Here is a 21,081-nt window from a genome sequence, read left to right on the forward strand (position 1 = left end):
GGTCGCAGTGGTGGGTGGTATAAGGCGCTTTGGTAACAAAATGGATGGCACTGTGATAGTCTTCATCCAATTTGCTGAGTAGAGTATTGGAAGCTATTTTGTAGATGACATCGCCGAAGTCGAGGATCGGTAGAAAAGTCAGTTTTACTAGGGTAAGTTTGGCGGCGTGAGTGAAGGAGGCTTTGTTGCGAAATAGAAAGTCGATTCTAGATTTTATTTTATATTGGAGATGTTTGATATGAGTCTGGAAGGAGAGTTTGCAGTCTAGCCAGACACCTATGTATTTGTAGTTGTCCACGTATTCTAGGTCAGAACTGTCCAGAGTAGTGATGCTAGTCGGGCGGGCGGTTGCGGGCAGCAAACGGTTGAAAAGCATGCATTTGGTTTTACTAGCGTTTAAGAGCAGTTGGAGGCCACGGAAGGAGTGTTGTATGGCAATGAAGCTCGTTTGGAGGTCAGTTAAGTGTCCAAAGATGGGCCAGATGTATACCGAATGGTGTCGTCTGCGTAGGTGGATCAGGGAATCACCCGCAGCAAGAGCGACATCGTTGATATATTCAGAGAAAAGAGTCAGCCCGAGAATTGAACCCTGTGGTACCCCCATAGAGACTGCCAGAGGTCCAGACAAAAGGCCCTCCGATTTGACACAATGAACCTTGTCTGCGAGGTAGTTTGTGAACCAGGTGAGGCAGTCATTTGAGAAACCAAGGCTATTGAGTCTGCCAATAAGAATACGGTGATTGACAGAGTCGAAAGCCTTGGCCAGGTCGATGAAGACGGCTGCACAGTACTGTCTTTTATTGATGGCGGTTATGATATTGTTTAGTACCTTGAGCGTGGCTGAGGTGCACCCATGACCAGCTCGGAAACCGGATTGCACAGCGAAGAAGGTACGGTGGGATTCGAAATGGTCAGTGTTCTGTTTATTAACTTGGCTTTCGAAGACTTTAGAAAGGCAGGGCAGGATGGATATAGGTCTATAACAGTTTGGGTCTAGAGTGTCACCCCCTTTGAAGAGGGGGATGACCGCGGCAGCTTTCCAATCTTTAGGGATCTCGGACGATACGAAAGAGAGGTTGAACAGACTGGTAATAGGGGTTGCAACAATGGCGGCGGATAACTTTAGAAAGAGAGGGTCCAGATTGTCTAACCCAGCTGATTTGTACAGGTCCAGGTTTTGCAGCTCTTTCAGAACATCTGCCATGTTCTGGAGAAGCTGGGGAGGCTTGTGCAAGTAGCTGCGGGGGGTGCGGAGCTGTTGGCCGGGTTTGGGGTAGCCAGGAGGAAAGCATGGCCAGCCGTAGAGAAATGCTTATTGAAATYTTCGATTATCATGGATTTATCGGTGGTGACCGTGTTACCTAGCCTCAGTGCAGTTGGGAGGAGGTGCTCTTGTTCTCCATGGACTTTACCGTGTCCCAAAACTTTTTGGAGTTGGATGTTTTTGTGCTGGTCAAGGGCAGTCAGGTCTGGAGTAAACCAAGGGCTATATCTGTTCTTAGTTCTACATTTTTTGAAAGGGGCATGCTTATTTAAGATGGTGAGGAAATTACTTTTAAAGAACGACCAGGCATCCTAGACTGACGGGATGAGGTCAATATCCTTCCAGGATACCCCGGGCCAGGTTGATTAGAAAGGCCTTCTCGCAGAAGTGTTTTAGGGAGCGTTTGACAGTGATGAGGGGTGGTCGTTTGACCGCGGACCCATAGCGGATGTAGGCAGTGATCGCTGAGATCCTGATTGAAAACAGCAGAGGTGTATTTGGAGGGCAAGTTGGTCAGGATAATATCTATGAGGGTGCCCATGTTTATGGATTTAGGGTTGTACCTGGTGGTTTCCTTGATATTTTGTGTGAGATTGAGGGCATCTAGCTTAGATTGTAGGACTGCTGGGGTGTTAAGCATATCCCAGTTCAGGTAACCTAACAGAACGAACTCTGAAGATCGATGGGGGGCAATCAATTCACATATGGTGTCCAGGGCACAGCTGGGAGCTGAGGGGGGTCTGTAACAGGCGGCAGCAGTGTGAGACTTATTTCTGGAGAGATTAATTTGGTATGTTACCGAATAGATTTATCTTCTGTATTCCACCCCTACAAACACAACTGATTGGCTCAAATGCGTTAAGGAAAGAAATTCCACAAAGGAACTTTTACCAAGGCACACCTGTTAATTGAAATGCATTCCAGGTGACTACCTCAAGCTGGTTGATAGAATGCCAAGAGTGTGCAAAGCTGTCATCAAGGCAAAGAGTGGCTACTTTGAAGAATCTCAAATATAAAATGTATTTTGATTTGTTTAACACTTTTCTGGTTACTACATGATTCCATATGTGTTATTTCACAGTTTTGATGTCTTCACTATTATTCTACAATGTAGAAAATAGTGAAAATAAAGAGAAACCCTTGAATGAGTAGGTGTCCAAACTTTTGACCGACACGTGTGTGTGTGTGTGTGTGTGTGTGTGTGTGTGTGTGTGTGTGTGTGTGTGTGTATACACTACCATTCAAAAGTTTGGGGGCACTTAGAAATGTCCTTGTTTTTTTAAGAAAAGCAACAAAAAAAAATGTATTGCTTCTTTAATCAGAACAACAGTTTTCAGCTGTGCTAACATAATTGCAAAATAGTTTTCTAATGATCAGTTAGCTAATCCAAGTTTATTTTAAAAGGCTAAAAGTTTATTTTAAAAGGCTAACACAACGTGCCGTTGGAACACAGGAGTGATGGTTGCTGATAATGGGCCTCTGTACGCCTATGTAGATATTCCATAAAAAATCGGCCATTTCCAGCTACAATAGTCATTTACAACATTAACAATGTCTACACTGTATTCCTGATCAATTTGATGTTATTTTAATGGACATAAAATGTGCTCTTCTTTCAAAAACAAGGACATTTCTAAGTGACCCCAAACTTTTGAACGGTGGTGTATGCACACACACTGATTATCTCTGTATATGCAGCTACCTTAAGGCTCCCAGCCCTTACCCCTCTCCTCTTGTTGGTCCCATTAGGACGGCATCAGGCAGCACCCAGCCCAAGGTGCCCCTGACTCTGTGCACCCAGGCTGGGCGAGGGGTCACCATCGTCAGCCCCTCCACTTCTCTGGGGGCGATCGTTCCAGGGCCTGACTTCAACAAGCCCCTGCCCATCTGTCCCGGCCCTGCCCCCTCCAGCCCTTTACCTGCTGCCATGGTGACGGCTGCTCACGTGGCGACCGGACAGGCCAAGGTTCTCATGCACATGACCTCCCAGATGACTGTTAACCAGGCACGCAATGCTGTCAGGACAGGTAGGGTCACCTACTAGGGGAATGGAGGTGTGCATTCTATGTAGCCTGAGGGTGGGATAGTGTATTTGATAATGAATATATAGGGAAATGGTATGTGTGTATGATCTAACCCTGTGCCTCTCCTCTGGCCCCAGCAGCCTGCCACAGTCAGGACCGGCCCACCGCTGCTGTGACACCCATCCAGTCCCAGACCTCTGTAGCCTATCTGCCCCACCTGGCCGTGTGCCAGTCCCAGCCCTCCTCCTCCAACCCTGCCCAGGGCTGTGTCCGTGCCGGTGTGGCATTGGGCTGTGCCGCCGCCTCCCTCACTCCGCCCAACGTCAGTGCCGCCTCGCTGGATCGTGATGCCCTGCGACCAGTGGCAGACCTCACCATGCCCGTCGCCCCAGGCAACGGCAACTCCACGTCAGCTAATTCCTCCCTTGCCTGTCGGCTGGACAAGGACGGCAAGGTGGGCATTCATGATAGCACCCTAGCCATCTGTATTGTTATCAACAATGTTAGCATATTTCTCATGTTTGCATGTACTTCTATTATGCCTAGCATATTTGGCTGGTGTTCCACACGTCTACAGTGGATTCCAAAATTAGTTGACAATCGCCTGGAGTGTCTGGTGCTCTTGTTTACTGCAGAGTATTTAGAATACCATGTCCGCTGTATGTTGTTGAACACAGATATTCCAGTTTATCTTCAGAAACAAATTGACGCACAACGCTCAGTCTGTTTCACGGGCGAGCCTTGGGAATTGAGTTAAGAGACTAGAGATGGGAGTCAGTCCAGGCCAGCCAACACACACAGAAGAGGCAGCTGGCAGCAGGCCAGATGATGACATTACAACCCTGATTAGTCAGCCAACAACCTAATGACCAAGACCATGGTTTCTGTTTATGCAGATTCTAATGTCCACACAATGAATTCCTGTAAGACAGTCTATATCCAGCCTAYGCCGTTGTCAGACAAGTGCAACATAATTTACTTTTTTCTCTCGCTTTCTCTGTTTCGTTCTGTCATTCTGCAGAGGGAGAAGAAAGGTCTTCTGAAGCTGTTGTCATCTAACAAGAAGAAGTCTCGCCCTTCTCCCCCCTCCTCCCCCACCCTGGAGGCAGAACAGGCTGCCACGGGGGAGGTCTTCCAAAGGGCCATGGGCCCTGACACCACCCCCTCCCCCTCGTTCTCCTCCACCACCGTTGGCATGGGTAACCATGGCCGTGCAGTCCCCTGCCCCATGGAGCCTGAGCCTACTTTACCCACCACCCCAGAGTTAACACAACGTAAGAGCAGCCCACTGGATGGCTCTGCCCCCATCGCCCCGCCCCCTCGCCAGGCATGCTCCTCCCTCATCTCCCAGCAGCACGATGCTCGGCCAATCATATGCGAGAGGTACTTAATTTATTATATCGTAGGACAGTGACATGTAATGAATAAAATGGGCTGTCTGATGTGTATCTGTGTAGCGTTTCTGTTCTCCTGTGCTTCGTGGGGGGGGGGGGGAGTATGTGTCAGTACCGTATCCTCTCTGATCCTCCATCTCTCCTCCCCAGGTACAGAGTGGTGGTGTCCTACCCCCCTCAGAGTGAGGCAGAGCTGGAACTGAAGGAGGGAGACATAGTGTTTGTCCACAGGAAGAGAGAGGACGGCTGGTTCAAAGGAACACTCCAGAGGAACGGCAGGACCGGACTGTTCCCTGGCAGCTTCGTAGACATCATCTGACTGACCTTTCTGACTCACATTGGACCACAGTGGACTGACCGTGACCTGACCACACCATGAACTGACCATCAATGGAACCACTTGGTTGTTGCCTTGTTTTAGGGTCAAACTGTGAGTCAACCAGATCAGGTTGCTAGGCACAGTAACATCAGATGGATCCATACACAACCTTATAAGAGGTCCTCAAAGCAGAGAGGAGAATGATGAAATAGTTTAAACAGAGCTGAAGAGATAACTGGAGGACAGCACACTACTCATGTTGATTTTCTTTTTGTCAGTTATTTATATCTTTAACAATTCAAAACGTTAAATGTGTGCCTTGTACTGTTCCTCACTTTATTAAATGTAAGAAACCATATGACATGTTAATAGATGGAAATATGACAAATTGTAACTTATTTTTTGTTCTCTGGAAAATATGTGCTTGGCCTTTCGTTGTGTTTAGGGTTTCAATTGACACCTGCCTTATGACACATTTCCTATATCACTTTGTGCTCGACTCTTATTGGCTGCGGTGCTGTATGTTAATACTGCACTGTGTCTGCTGAAACAAACAATACAGCAGATGGGAGGAGAATAAGTGATGTCATCAGCACATACAGTGTAGCAAGAAAAGGGGTAGAGGTGGGCCCAATTCCAATCTGATCCCTTGAGCCTAGTCTTCTATTGACTGGAAGGTATCAGCTATATAGCAGTAGCTCCATACCCTCTGGTTGGGTAGTTTGCGTTTCTGATTTATTGCAAACACCTAGTCATTTGAGATCCATGAGAGGCAGTGGACTTGATTGGAATTAGGCTCTGGACCTCTCTCCAACAATGGAATTTGCACAACCTCATCCTTTATCCCTTGGACTCTTGGTGCCCCAAACTGGGTTCTCTTTGAGCTTATTAGAGAGAGAGAGATGTTTTGGTAAAATGATTATGCTGTTGATGCTCTGATGTCGGGTGTGGTTATCAAAACGTTCCCTTAACGTTAGGAAAGCCGTCTGCTGTTGACATACATTATTAGGTACTGGGAGAGGGATTTTATGTTCTTGTCTTTTTTGATGTGTTAAAACTAAAACACTCCATAGATCTTGCAATCAAATGTTACTTACTGTATATTCTTCTGTGTGTACTTATTGAACATCGTAGCTGCTCCCCCACTCCCATAATAGTAGACTAACCTTATCGGACATCGCTCTAGATCTCAAGTGAACGACAAACATCACATACAGTACAGTAAACGTGCTACGACTTTAACAGCTACATTTTAATAATATATTGATATTTATAGCCACGTGGATCTATACAACACCAGGTGCTCTGGACTGTGTCGCCTACAACATGGAAATGCAGCAAGACAGACCTGATGTATGTATGACCTTCATGGGTTCTCAACTCTCATTTCAATGATTCATTCATTCCTAACGTGTCTTGTCACTACAAGACAAAACACTGCTTACTTATAAAGCACAAACTGTTTTCCTAATGTAACATATCATTATCACTCCTCCAATACAAGTTAGTATATTTATCCTTGAAGTTGCGAGAGGTTTTTTAATACCGATCCATGACTTGGACCCTGTTGATTCTTGGTTTTGTCTAATTAAGCTGTACAGTGCATCTATTCAATGTGTCTAAGTGTTCTGTAGACTTGCATATGATTTGTGCGTGGTTGGTTAGATGGGATTTAGTTGTTTTCTGTTTGACTCAAAGCACAAAAAAAGAGGTGTGATTTGAGTGGGTTTAGAGGATGTGAAACCTCAGAGCCTTGGGTCCTACTTATTTTCAACTCCTTTCATTTCAAAGTAATCCAGTGGGGGCGAAATGGCACTCTTCACTCTCCCTCCCCCTTGTCCTCCTCCCTGTGCCTTTAGTCATGGTAATGAGATTGACAGCACTGTTAGAAACAAAGACAGAATCATCAGGCACCACATAATGAGGATTTGATTTGATCCAATCTTATATTTGTTGGCAGTAGAGAACAGTTTAAATTGGATTATATTAGTCAATGGTGGACAGTAAGTGGCTGTTCCATTGTTAGTGGACTGTGAGGGACGTCTGCCTACCTTCACTAGAGCACACCAGGCAGACACCAAGAGGCTAACGCCCTCTGTTTATTCCTGCTGCAGCCTTTCTCCTATCAGATGCTGTGGTGCAGTAACAACAGCTAAGGCTTCTGTCTAAATGACAGAATGGACCTTTTGGCACTAATCCACCCCAACAAGTGGTTTGCTCTTAGCAACTGGGTGTCAACAGCAGTAAGTCTGAAGGGGTTTGGGGGTCACATTTAAAGGTTGAGGACATTTTAAACACCAGATGGTGCTACATTTTGGACTTGAGAGGAATGTAGGTGACTGAATTTTCCAAAGCGTGATTGTTTGATTGGGTGTTTGTCAGGCAGAGTAATGGGGACCACTGTGTGTGACTAACTTCTGAATATGTTGTAGTTGATGTTTTGAGTGGTGGGTGGAGGCTGTATAAAGTGGTACGAAACACTGTTCAGACTGGTTTGCTTCTCAATTTGCTTGTGTAGAATTAACCTAATGTTTTACTGTTGTCTTGGCATTTTCCACCTCACCTCTTGTCTCGAACTGGGTCTTGCTTACTGATTAGCTTTTTTTTCATACACACACACACACACACCATACATTTACACTTACCACACCATCAGTATATACCGTAGTCATTTTAGTCATATTTATTTTCATGTCTATAGTTGAATGATCAAATAATGCTTATGTTCTTTACATTCTCTGACTGGCAAGAACAACCGAACCAGTTAGCTTCGGTGTTCCTGTGAACATGTTTTTGCTGTAATCTCATGCCTTGTTGGAACACAAGGTAGCACTAAAGTTTGCTTTATTAAACTAGACAGATTCTCCTTATGCCAAGGTGACTTACTTGAGTTTTTTGGGTTATAGTTATTTTTATATAGGTAAGTCTGATCATGGAAAAATTAGCATCCACTTGTTATTTGGTACAATACTATGTGTAAAACATTCTTAAGTATCAAAGGGAATAGCACATTTTTGTAAACATGACTATAACAATAAAAGCGAATGGTTTCCATGGTTTTGTCAGTCTGTTTTCGCCCTTGTGTTTAGATGGTCTCTTCCTGCCAGGGTAGAGCTGTCTGAAAACATTACCACCGACATGAGAGACATGACAGCAAAGTCACCTCTCTTGCCCTCTCATCCGTCCCTTCCTACTCTGCGGGGCCTGCTTAAGATCGTGTGTGTGTGTGTGTGATGCGCCAGTTGGTCTGTCTGAGCCTGTGTATACAGTGCCTTCGGAAAGTATTCAGACACCTTGACTTTTTCCACATTTTGTTACATTATTGCCTTATTCTAATATTGAGTTTAAATCCTCAATACCCCATAATGACAAAGCAAAAATTGGTTTTTAGAATTTTACAAATGTATTCCAAATAAATGGAAATATCACATTTACATAAGTATTTACACCCTTTACTCAGTAATAGGTTGAAGCACCTTTGGCAGCGATTACAGCATCGAGTCTTCTTGGGTTTGATGCTACAAGCTTGGCACACCTGTTTTTGGGGAGTTTCTCCCATTCTTCTCTGCAGATCCTCTCAAGCTCTGTCAGGTTGGATAGGGAGCGTTGCTGCATAGATATTTTCAGGTCTCCAGAGTAGAGGTCGACCGATTAATCGGAATGGCCGATTAATTAGGGCCGATTTCAAGTTTTCATAACAATCGGAAATCGGTATTTTTGGGCGCCGATTATTTTTTTTAAATATATTTTTATATATATTTTATACCTTTATTTAACTAGGCAAGTCAGTTAAGAACACATTCTTATTTTCAATGACGGCCTAGGAACGGTGGGTTAACTGCCTTGTTCAGGGGCAGAACGACAGATTTTCACCTTGTCAGCTCGGGGGATCCAATCTTGCAACCTTAGAGTTAACTAGACCAACGCAATAACGACCTGCCTCTCGTTGCACTCCACAAGGAGACTGCCTGTTACGCGAATGCAGTAAGCCAAGGTAAGTTGCTAGCTAGCATTAAACTTATCTTATAAAAAACAACCACTAGTTAACTACACATGGTTGATGATATTACTAGATATTATCTAGCGTGTCCTGCGTTGCATATAATCTGACTGAGCATACAAGTATATAAATATCTGACTGAGCGGTGGTAGGTAGAAGCAGGCGCGTAAACATTCATTCAAACAGCATTTTCGTGCGTTTTGCCAGCAGCTCTTCGTTGTGCGTCAAGCATTGCGCTGTTCAAGCCTATCAACTCCCGAGATGAGGCTGGTGTAACCTAAGTGAAATGGCTAGCTAATAGCGTTTCAAACGTCACTCGCTCTGAGCCTTCTAGTAGTTGTTCCCCTTGCTCTGCATGGGTAACGCTGCTTCGATGGTGGTTGTTGTCGTTGTGTTGCTGGTTCGAACCCAGGGAGGAGCGAGGAGAGGGACAGAAGCTATACTGTTACACTTGCAATACTAAAGTGCCTATAAGAACATCCAATAGTCAAAGGTTAAGGAAATACAAATGGTATAGAAGGAAATAGTCCTATAATTCCTATAATAACTACAACCTAAAACTTCTTACCTGGGAAGAAGGTACCTAACTCATGTTAAAAGGAACCACCAGCTTTCATATGTTCTCATGTTCTGAGCAAGGAACTGAAACATTAGCTTTCTTACATAGCACATATTGCACTTTTACTTTCTTCTCCAACACTTTGTTTTTGCATTATTTAAACCAAATTGAACATGTTTCATTATTTACTTGAGGCTAAATTGATTTTATTGATGTATTATATTAAGTTAAAATAAGTTTTCATTCAGTATTGTTATAATTGTCATTATTACAAATACAAATACAAATACAATTAATCGGTATCGTGTTTTTTGGTCCTCCAAAACTTGGTATCGGTATCGGCGTTGAAAAATCATAATCGGTCGACCTCTACTCCAGAGATGTTCGATCGGGTTTAAGTCTGGCCTCTGGCTGGGCTACTCAAAGATATTCAGAGACTTGTCCCGAAACCACTCCTGTGTTGTCTTGGCTGTGTGCTTAGGGTCGTTGTCCTGTTGGAAGGTGAACCTTCGCCCCCGTCTGAGGTCCTGAGTGCTCTGGAGCAGTTTTTCATCAAGAATCTTTCTGTATTTTGCTCCGTTCATTTTTCCCTCAACCCTGACTGTGCAATGCGCCAGTTGGTCTGTCTGAGACTGTATATACAGTGCCTTCGGAAAGCCGCTACCGCTGAAAAACATCTCCACTGTATGATGCTGCCACCACCATGCTTCACCGTAGGGATGGTGCCAGGTTTCCTCCACGTGTAAATCTTGGCATTCAGGCCAAAGAGTTCAATCGTGGTTTCATGAGACCAGAGAATCTTGTTTCTCATGGTCTGAGAGTTTTTAGGTGCCTTTTGGCAAACTCCAAGCAAGCTGTCATGTGCCTTTTACTGAGGAGTAGCTTCCGTCTGGCCACTCTACCATAAAGGCCTGATTGGTGGAGTGCTGCAGAGATGGATGTCCTTCCGGCAGTTTCTTCCATCTCCAGAGGAACTCTAGAGCTCTGTCAGAGTCCCCATCAGATTCTTGGTCACCTCCCTAACCAGGGCCCTTCTCCCCTGATTGCTCAGTTTGGACGAGTAGCCAGCTCTAGGAAGAGCCTTCGTGGTCCTTAACTACTTCCATTGAAGAATGGAGGCCACTGTGTTCTTGGGGACCTTCAATGCTGCATAAATGTTTTGGTACCCTTCCCCAGATCTGTTCCTCGACACAATCCTGTCTTGGCGCTCTACAGACAATTATTTTGACAACATGGCTTGGTTTTTGCTCTGACATGCACTCTCAACTGTTGGACCTTTTAAATAGACAGGTGCGTGTGCTTTTCCAAATCATGTGCAATCAATTGAATTTACCACAGGTGGATGCCAATCGCTGCCAACGGTGCTTCAACAAAGTATTGAGTAAAGGGTCTGAATACTTATGTAAATGTAATATTTCAAGTTGTTTTTTAAAATATAAATTTGCAAACATTTCTAGAAACCTGTTTTTGTTTTGTCATTATGGGGTATTTTGTGTAGAATGAAAGGGGGGGGCAATTTAATCAATTTTATAAGGCTGTAACGTAACAAGATTTGGATAAAGTCAAGGGGTCTGAATATTTTCCGAATGCACTGTACAGTCGTGGCCAAAAGTTTTGAGAATGACACAAATATTAATTTTCACAAAGTCTGCTGCCTCAGTTTGTATGATGGCAATTTGCATATACTTCAGAATGTTATAAAGAGTGATCAGATGAATTGAAATTAGTTGCAAAGTCCCTCTTTGCCATGCAAATGAACTGAATCCCCCAAAAACATTTCCACTGCATTTCAGCCCTGCCACAAAAGGACCAGCTGACATCATGTCAGTGATTCTCTCGTTAACACAGGTGTGAGCGTTGATGAGGACAAGGCTAGAGATCACTCTGTCATGCTGATTGTTTTCGAATAACAGACTGGAAACTTCAAAAGGAGGGTGGTGCTTGGAATCATTGTTCTTCCTCTGTCAACCATGGTTACCTGCAAGGAAACGTGTGHCGTCATCATTGCTTTGCACAAAAAGGGCTTCACAGGCAAGGATATTGCTGCCAGTAAGATTGCACCTAAATCAACCATTTATCGGATCATCAAGAACTTCAAGGARAGCGGTTCAATTGTTGTGAAGAAGGCTTCAGGGCGCCCAAGAAAGTCCAGCAAGCGCCAGGACCATCTCCTAAAGTTGATTCAGCTGCGGGATCGGGACACCACCAGTACAGAGCTTGCTCAGGAATGGCAGCAGGCAGGTGTGAGTGCATCTGCACGTACAGTGAGGCAAAGACTTTTGGAGGATGGCCTGGTGTCAAGAAGGGCAGCAAAGAAGCCACTTCTCTCCAGGAAAAAYATCAGGGACAGACTGATATTCTGCAAAAGGTACAGGGATTGGACTGCTGAGGACTGGGGTAAAGTCATTTTCTCTGATGAATACCCTTTCTGATTATTTGGGGCATCCGGGAAAAAAGCTTGTCTGGAGAAGACAAGGTGAGCGCTACCATCAGTCCTGTGTCATGCCAACAGTAAAGCATCCTGAGACCATTCATGTGTGGGGTTGCTTCTCAGCCAAGGGAGTGGGCTCACTCACAATTTTGCCTAAGAACACAGCTATGAATAAAGAATGGTACCAACACATCCTCCGAGAGCAACTTCTCCCAACCATTCAGGAACAGTTTGGTGACGAACAATGCATTTTCCAGCATGATGGAGCACCTTTCCATAAGGCAAAAGTGATATCTAAATGGCTCTGGGAACAAAACATTGTTTTTTGGGGGGGTCCATGGCCAGGAAACTCCCCAGACCTTAATCTCATTGAGAACTTGTGGTCAATCCTCAAGAAGCAGGTGGACAAACAAAACCCCACAAATTCTGACAAACTCCAAGCATTGATTATGCAAGAATGGGCTGCCATCAGTAAGGATGTGGCCCAGAAGTTAATTGACAGCATGCCAGGGCGGATTGCAGAGGTCTTGAAAAAGAATGGTCAATACTGCAAATATTGACTCTTTGCATCAACTTCATGTAATTGTCAATAAAAGCCTTTGACACTTATGAAATGCTTGTAATTATACTTCAGTACTCCGTAGTAGCATCTGACAAAAATATCTAAAGACACTGAAGCTGCAAACTTTGTGGAAATTAATATTTGTGTCATTCTCAAAACTTTTGGCCACAACTGTATATTGTTATATACAACCCAGGAATTTCAGCAGTGCGTTTTGGTTCAGTAGTTAGCAGTTTTAGGAGTTAATTGTATTAAAAAATGACAGGACAATGATATCAAAAGTGAGTATTGCATTTTGAAAATAAGATACTTCGATTGAATATGGAAGGGTGATTTAGTGCAATGAACAAGTGATTTCGTGAATTTGTGTGTACTCATTCAATTGTGGTTAGAGATTTGGAACAAACCATTTTGATCTATTTTGATTTTTGTGCTTAGTGTTAAGAAAACGTACTACATACTTGTGAAAATTGCACCAAAGTAATTGAAAAAAACTGTGTACAAAACACAGAGATTAGGTCACAATACAAAGGTAAAGCCTGGTTTTCACTTAAACACACAAACCCCAACAGCCAAATACTACATTGAGTCTATATAACAATGCATGCCTTTATTACCAGGAGAATAGGTCCTTGCTGTGTCTGCTTTTCCCACAATGCAATAAACTCTAAGGTGGTGCTCTGTGAGGTAGGTGAGTCATGCAGTCTCTTGTCTGTGTGTGTGGTGATGCTCAGCTGGATAATGTCTAAAGGAGCTGACAGGGTCTCTCTGAGGTCACACTGGTATGCTTCATCCAGATGATGGGTTGCCATGGAGATCGCTTATTCCAATTTGTGAGCATGACTGTGGTGGACAGAAGGGGTTAGGTGGCCCGATGGGGGATACAGGGACAAAGAGTTGGATATTGAGATAAAGAGAATTGCTTGCTTTTCATCTGACTTGGCTCTGTTGGCTTCTCTTTTCCCTCTCTCCCTCTCTCCTGTCAACTCTGACTGTCTGGTTCACTTTGCTCTCTGGTATCTAATGGTATCGGGTACTCTAACAGATTAATGAGGTGTCTTTTTAATCAATGAGCCTTGCTCTGGCATGACCGGGCCTTCCTACTGGAGAAGGAGGGAATCATTAGCTCTACTACAAACAGTGTAAATGTGTGTTTGTGTACAGAACATGTTGGTGAGGTGGGGTCGGGTAAGTCTATTAGATACGCTATACATTCATATGACTGAGTGAGGCGGTGTAAATATCTGTAGATGTAACCAAGAGTGATAAAGTGTTTATGGATTGATACAAGGTCACAGACTCTGGAGCATACAGTAAATATTAATATATGTATGCAAGAAGAAATAGAGAAAGTGTGTGTGTGTGTGTGTGTGTGTGTGTGTGTGTGTGTGTGTGTGTGTGTGTGTGTGTGTGTGTGTGTGTGTGTGTGTGTGTGTGTGTGTGTGTGTGTGTGTGTGTGTGTGTGTGTACTGTATATATGGTGAGGAAGACTGCAGAAAGTCTGTTCCTCTGTTTGCAGGTGTCATTAGACTACAGGAATGTGAAGGAGGAAAATGAAGTCATGATGTTTAGGATGATGATCTGAATACAAATTAAGCCTTGTCTCATACACATACAAACTGTCTCTCTCCATACAGTGCATAATACATTTCAGTCAACACCTAAAAAATGTTGCTCAACAGTTTTTGTATTTTTATTTTCTTACATCTGTGTTTTTCCATCTGAGCGTGTAGCTCATAAGACAGGTCAAACATCAGCTTGTGATTTACCCTCTCCTCTTCTTTACTCTCCTGTAACCCAGTCACTGAGGACAGCAAATAAATCCTGAACAACTTCCAAATGTTTCAAACCGTCCAGCTGTGTTTCTCCATTGTTTTTCACTGGTGACATTGAGCCGGGCTTCTGGAACTTGGGTCAGAAGGAGAGTCAGACGGAGACAACCTTACGGGTCCAAAGAGGAACGTAGGATAAAAGGTTAGGGTTGGGGTTGAGGGTAGGGTTAGGGTTGAACCAGATGTGGACATGAAGCTAGAGTTAGGGTTAGGTAGCCTCGTCCCAAACCAGGCTTGACAACGACTTAATTTTGGAGGTATGGCAATGAGACTAGGGTTTGGCTTGAACTGGGATGTTGACATGAAGCTAGGGTAAGGGCTGACCTAGCCTATGTTTAACCCCTAGCTCAATCCTAACCCTAGCCTAGATCTTATCGTCATTTATATGCTGTGGACAGGCTCTGGTTTGGTTTGTTTCAAATGTCTGAGGGTCCAGCTACCTGTGAGGGGCCACTGGCACTAGCTGTGAGATTTATGTGAGTGTCTCTTGTTCCCTCATGTGGTTGAATTAATAAACACACTATAGAACAAATGGCGACCTCCATGTGTGTACTGTGCCAATGACCAACTATGATAATTATACAGAGAAATACCAAATTGTTATCCATCTTAAACGACAACAGCGTTGTGTGAAAACGTGACATTTCCCTCAGAACTCTTTAAAATGATCTTGGTAGCATAGCTAGCTATAGCTAGCTGTTAGATCATCTACACCAGGGGTGTAAAACTCATTCCATGGAGGGACTAGAGTGTGCTGTTTTTTTTAATTTTCCTTTCAATGAAGACCTAGACAACTAGGTGAGGGGAATTCMTTACTAATCAGTGACCTTAATTCATCAAATAAGTACAAGGGAGTACCGAATGCCCGCAGATATTTTTCCGTCCCTCTGTGGAATGAGTTTGACACATGATCTACACAGACAGTGCAGGGAAGTGACTGTCTGTCTGCGTGGGCTGCCTGGGTTCAGGGGAGTGGGTGCTCTGAGAGGTCAAGGGGGTTCAGTAGACCTTAAACTAGGCTGCCCCTGAAGCCACTTGCCTATGTCATCTCATCTTTGATTTGCTCTGCGCTGTGTTTTGGTCTCCTGCAGGGCAGGGGCATGCCAAGGCTGTGTGCGGTGTGTGGGGGCTCCAAGGGCATTGGCAGGGCTTCATCAAGGCTGCTGGCAGAGAGAGGCTGCAGGGTTGTTGTGGTGTCCAGGAACCAGCATGCTGCTCAGGCCACTGTGGCGTCCCTCGATGGAGGTACAGTATAATAGCTGCAGGGGTGTCATGCACCTGTTTGTTGGGCTCTTCTGTTCACATTTTCAAAACCAGATGATGAGCCTAGTGCCACACTAATTACTGTTGTTAATTAAATACAGCTGTAATGTTCTGTTTACCTAATGCTACATCAATCTCTCATGTTCTAGCTGACCATGTGGGCTTTTGCTGTGACGTCTCCAAAGGAGAGGAAGTGCAGAAGACGTTTAGGATTATCCTGAAGACCTGTGGAAACATCTCATACCTGGTCAATGCAGCTGGCACCAACAGGTGTGTGACTGTGAATGAATCAGTACTCGTATAGGTTAGTTTCATACCTTCAGTACTCCCATGGCAGTCTTAAGCAGGTGAGCTTGCATGTGTAAACATTTTTTAATTTTTTAAGAACTCGTCCATATCCTGTGTGTGTGTATGCACCTCCCTGTCTGTGTGTGTTCAGGGATGGTCTGTTACTGTGGACCAGGCTAGAAGACATGGTGGCTATGCTTCATACCAACCTACTGGGGAGCATGTTGAGCTGCAAGGAAGCGCTACGGAGCATGCTCCACACTCAGGGAGGGGCCATTGTCAACATAGGTACTGTTACTGCATGTACAGCCCCTTGTCATTATTTGAGATATCAGATGCATTCAATGTTGCAGTTTGGCCACAAGGTGGTGGTTGTGGTCCAGGTAATAAACATAATTTCCCACTTCACTTTACATTGAGTTAACCCAATTACTGTGTTCATGTGATCTGTGTGTACTGTAGGCTCTGTGGTGGAGTTGAAGGGGAACGCAGGTCAGTGTGTGTACAGTGCCAGTAAAGCGGGTCTGGAGGGCTTCACTCGCTCTCTGGCCAAGGAGGTGGCCTCGCGAAACATCAGGGTTAACTTGCTGGCTCCAGGTATGTAACTGTCCCTCCTTTCTTTACTGTGTCTCTCTTTCATCTGTCTGCTTATGCTCCTCAACTCCTAGCCTTTGCCCTAGTCTGTTTATGATTTTGTCATCTCTGTCATTGGCATGCTAAATTAGAAACAGTCTTGTACTGTACCTAGGATATTAGTTTCCACTGTTCTCTTAGCTCGAATTTAGTTCTTTCCTGATCCTGTCCCTCCCTTCTCTTCTCTCCGCTAGGCTTCATCGGGACAGACATGACAGCGGGGCTGGGGGAGTAGGTATGGACCATCTGTTTTTAAATATCTGCTTTTTATAAATATCTGCTTTTAATCAGATTTTTAATATCTGCTTTTTAATCAGCTTTTCGTCTACTCAAGCTCATGACTTTTTAACTGATTTTGGAGTGTACTTTTTAATTCTGATTCACCTTGCCTTTGAATGTGAGGAAATTAGTGCTGAGCAGAATTACTTGAATTTCATTTAGTTATTTTTTTGTGTGAGCCCAACGCGCCGTTTCTCTAGAGAGAAATCAAATAATTCACTAGAGAAATCAAGTCGAGCTATGTGGGAGGCCGGGGTGAATGGAGTTGTAGGTTTCATTAGGCAAATATTCAACGTAGTTCAGCGCAGAAATGTGGTAATTAACTACAATGACCATAATCCATTTCACCTGTTCTTACCGGCTCRGGTCAGAGACACATACACTTTTACGCCTGCTATACGTTAGGTTAGATGCACACAGACCGCATGAGAGAGGAATGTGCATAATGTCGAGGTTGATAGAGGCCGTTTGTGAAAGTAGGCCTTATCTACTTTTAAGAACTAGAAAAATGATTTTGTCAGACAGCTCTGCAGCATACTTTGGCAAACTAGCCTAGCTAAATAGGATGACTAAAGACAGTACAGTATGGTATTGCAGAGATTTGAAATGGTATCTCATCTGTTATTTCCTCCAGTGGATAAACATTGTGCCTCACTGGAGAGTGCTGCCCAGTCCCCTAGTCCCCTCACACAGCTGGTACTCACCAGTCACATACATTTACATGCCATTAGAAGGCTTCATGGATCTGGCGCATCTGTGCTCAGCTGCTGTCTGCCATGTGAACTGTAATCATTGTGATGTTATTTAACCTAAGATCAAGGTGGAGACAATTTAAACCTGGGATCAAGGTGAAATATAATCCAATAAGCTTTTTCGTTAAAGAATGGAATTTTCCCTGTGATGGATAATATGGCTGCTGAGTACATTGGTTTGGAATTGATTTGTCCAGGGTCTCCTTACTCAACATAAACACGGTAACTCCAGACTTTGATTTTTTATTACCTTTCATAAACTAACATGATATCAGGAGAACATTCCATATACAGGCACAGATTGGCATATAAATCAAAAAGGTGTCATATATGTTTGTGTGAGTGACCACAGTAATGGCAGGATGAAACATGATCTGAGCAGATACAGCAAAAGATGCCCATTTGGTAATACAGTAGTGAAAGAAAATATATAATTACTTATTTCAATACAATTCTGTGCATATATTCTCCCTTCTAAACAGTTTATAATTGTCATTTGGTAAAAGTGCCTCAGAAAAATATGGACAGATATTGTGATTGAAATAGGCCCAAGTGATCTTTCAAAGGCAATATAGTTTTAAAAAGTATGATATTTTAATACAGACAGGGTTATGTTTTGTCATTGAACATTTGACAAGATAAAAAATCGATAACATAATTTATGTCAAGTTTCTTGGGAAAGTAAATACAGAGTTGTTTTTTTTCATACAAAAATAAAGCAGACCATCTGTAATGTGTGATCAATAAACTGAAGCCATTTTTAGGACTGTCTCCTGTGTTTGTGAAGATTTTAAACTGAAACCATCAAAGGAAATAAATTATCTCCAGAATCGGTCATAACGGTCATTTTCATAATCATCAGCACCATCATCCTTTCATCAACATAATCCATTGCTTTGTCATCTTCTCACACTGAATTCCATTCTGAAAAACTTGCTTTTGTCTGTCCTTGACGTCTCCCACTCACGGATCACACAGTTCACAAGCGTTGAAGTGACTGTTGACACTTGGCTGAGACAGATCTTGTGGGCCTCCTGGCCCAGGATAACCCCTCATCCTGTCCCTGTTACAGTCAACCTTCACATGCCAGTACCTCCTAGCATGTCACGGACCTCTCTTTCCATCAATCAATCACTGAAGTTACTATGGTAACACAAAGCTCTCAACAGTGTCTGCATCATTCAGCCAACATTCTCTTTTTCACAACTCATCTAAAGTTACTAAACAGTTTTAACTTCCAAGGTCATTTGACCTGACAAAAAAACAGAAGCGAAAAGTATGTAAGGCCCGGCCTTGTGCAATATCTATGGTAATTATGATAAATGTTGAACCCGACAATGCTGATATCTAGGGTATTGTGCTACTTATAACAAAAAAAATAGACACTGCTGATATCCATATTGTGCTATATTACCCAGACTATGCTGTGATACCCATATAAAATAATAACTTTGTGTTTTGGGGTTTCTCCTTCGTCACTCAACAGTCCAGGGAAACATGACGTGCTGCTCCCATGCTTTGGACTTTCCATTGCAGATCCAAAGTCTGTCCCGTTTCTACATATCTCTGCCCCTACAATTTGGTGCCTTTGTTGAGGGAGTATTTCATAAAACGTCATCCATTTAGATACAGCGTTACAAATGGCAACATTGTAACATGCATAATAATGCTACTTTCAACTTGAACTTTAAACCTTCAATTATAATTTTTACAGAGAGATCGTGTGAGATATCTCAGACACTTCAGAGGTGAACCCACTTTTGTGTGGTAATGGCAGTTTTACAATCGAAAATAAACTTCAATGGCCGCTCAGGGTAGATTCCTCTGCTTTTATGGTTGACAAAATGGAACCATCTGATCCTAAATTGGGATCCATGTTTGATTGACACTGAGATATTATGGGGTGTCACATTGCCCGTCATCCATCTTCCAGAAAGGTATCTGTGGCCTTGTCGTAAAACACCTCGGGTGGAGGGGGTTACATTTACCCCTATGTCTGGGGAGAACGGGGCGGAACAGGGCTGGTGGTACTGGGGTCAAGGGTCAGTTTTAAGGCATTACATTAGGGAGTTGTTTGGGCATGTGGTGCCCCCGCTGGTCTCTACAGGTCATCACTCTCCACCAGGCCTCCCGGCTGCAGGGGGCTGGAGTCAGGGAAGAAGGCTGCCTTCACGTCCAGCCCTCTCTCTGTCAGCGCTGCATAGCGACTCGTTGACGGACGCACCTTCTTAGGCTTGGGAGTGTTGGGCTGCTGCCACTGAGCTGAGGAGAGGAAAGAGGGGGATGGAGTATACAGTGGGGCAAAAAAGTATTTAGTCAGCCACCAATTGTGAGAGTTCTCCCACTTAAAAAGATGAGAGAGGCCTGTAATTTTCATCATAGGTACACTTCAACTATGACAGACAAAATGAGAAAGAAAAATCCTGAAAATCACATTGTAGGATTTTTAATGAATTTATTTGCAAATTATGGTGGAAAATAAGTATTTGGTCACCTACAAACAAGCAAGATTTCTGGCTCTCACAGACCTGTAACTTCTTCTTTAAGAGGCTCCTCTGTCCTCCACTCGTTACCCTGTCTCTTATACACATCTAGATGTGTATAAGAGACAGACCTCAAACAGTCACACTCCAAACTCCAGTATGGCCAAGACCAAAGAGCTGTCAAAGGACACCAGAAACAAAATTGTAGACCTGCACCAGGCTGGGAAGACTGAATCTGCAATAGGTAAGCAGCTTGGTTTGAAGAAATCAACTGTGGGAGCAATTATTAGGAAATGGAAGACATACAAGACCACTGATAATCTCCCTCGATCTGGGGCTCCACGCAAGATCTCACCCCGTGGGGTCAAAATGATCACAAGTACGGTGAGCAAAAATCCCAGAACCACACGGGGGGACCTAGTGAATGACCTGCAGAGAGCTGGGACCAAAGTAACAAAGCCTACCATCAGCAAGGGCATTGAAGATGAAACATGGCTGGGTCTTTCAGCATGACAATGATCCCAAACACACCGCCCGGGTGTCCAGATCTCAACCCCATAGAAAATCTTTGGAGGGAGTTGAAAGTCCGTGTTGCCCAGCAACAGCCCCAAAACATCACTGCTCTAGAGGAGATCTGCATGGAGGAATGGGCCAAAATACCAGCAACAGTGTGTGAAAACGATGTGAAGACTTACAGAAAACGTTTGACCTCTGTCATTGCCAACAAAGGGTATATAACAAAGTATTGAGATAAACTTTTGTTATTGACCAAATACTTATTTTCCACCATAATTTGCAAATAAATTCATTAAAAATCCTACAATGTGATTTTCTGGATTTTTTTTTCTCATTTTGTCTGTCATAGTTGAAGTGTACCTATGATGAAAATTACAGGCCTCTCTCATCTTTTTAAGTGGGAGAACTTGCACAATTGGTGGCTGACTAAATACTTTCTTGCCCCACTGTATATAGATATTGATTTTTTTACGGTTTACATT

General features: G+C 43.6%; 3 protein-coding genes across 4 annotated transcripts in view; 2 read left to right on the top strand and 1 right to left on the bottom strand.

Annotated features, from left to right (window-relative positions):
- The window catches only part of LOC111975649 (E3 ubiquitin-protein ligase SH3RF1-like), a 74,765-nt gene extending 66,710 nt beyond the window's left edge, over positions 1–8,055 (top strand). The window contains exons 9-12 of one of the 2 annotated variants that reach the window (XM_024004119.2): positions 3,014–3,291; positions 3,426–3,742; positions 4,310–4,671; positions 4,833–8,055. In XM_024004119.2, coding sequence (XP_023859887.1) covers positions 3,014–3,291; positions 3,426–3,742; positions 4,310–4,671; positions 4,833–5,001 — 1,126 coding nt within the window. In that variant the 3' untranslated portion in view covers positions 5,002–8,055. The remainder of the gene's footprint in view (positions 1–3,013; positions 3,292–3,425; positions 3,743–4,309; positions 4,672–4,832) is intronic. The other variant, XM_024004120.2, reaches the window with a different exon arrangement.
- A 695-nt stretch (positions 8,056–8,750) lies between these two features.
- Positions 8,751–17,924, top strand: LOC111975311 (carbonyl reductase family member 4-like). The gene is made up of 6 exons (XM_024003521.2): positions 8,751–8,995; positions 15,477–15,630; positions 15,798–15,918; positions 16,088–16,224; positions 16,399–16,533; positions 16,764–17,924. Exons 2-6 carry the CDS (start codon positions 15,486–15,488, stop codon positions 16,802–16,804), a joined length of 579 nt encoding a protein of 192 aa, XP_023859289.1. The 5' UTR covers positions 8,751–8,995; positions 15,477–15,485; the 3' UTR covers positions 16,805–17,924.
- Positions 17,828–21,081, bottom strand: part of palld (palladin, cytoskeletal associated protein) — a 251,122-nt gene continuing 247,868 nt past the window's right edge. The window contains 1 exon segment of the mRNA XM_070447630.1: positions 17,828–19,862. Coding sequence (XP_070303731.1) covers positions 19,702–19,862 — 161 coding nt within the window. The 3' untranslated portion in view covers positions 17,828–19,701.

The sequence above is a fragment of the Salvelinus sp. IW2-2015 genome, linkage group LG16 (assembly GCF_002910315.2).
Source record: "Salvelinus sp. IW2-2015 linkage group LG16, ASM291031v2, whole genome shotgun sequence".
NCBI lineage: Eukaryota > Metazoa > Chordata > Actinopteri > Salmoniformes > Salmonidae > Salvelinus > Salvelinus sp. IW2-2015.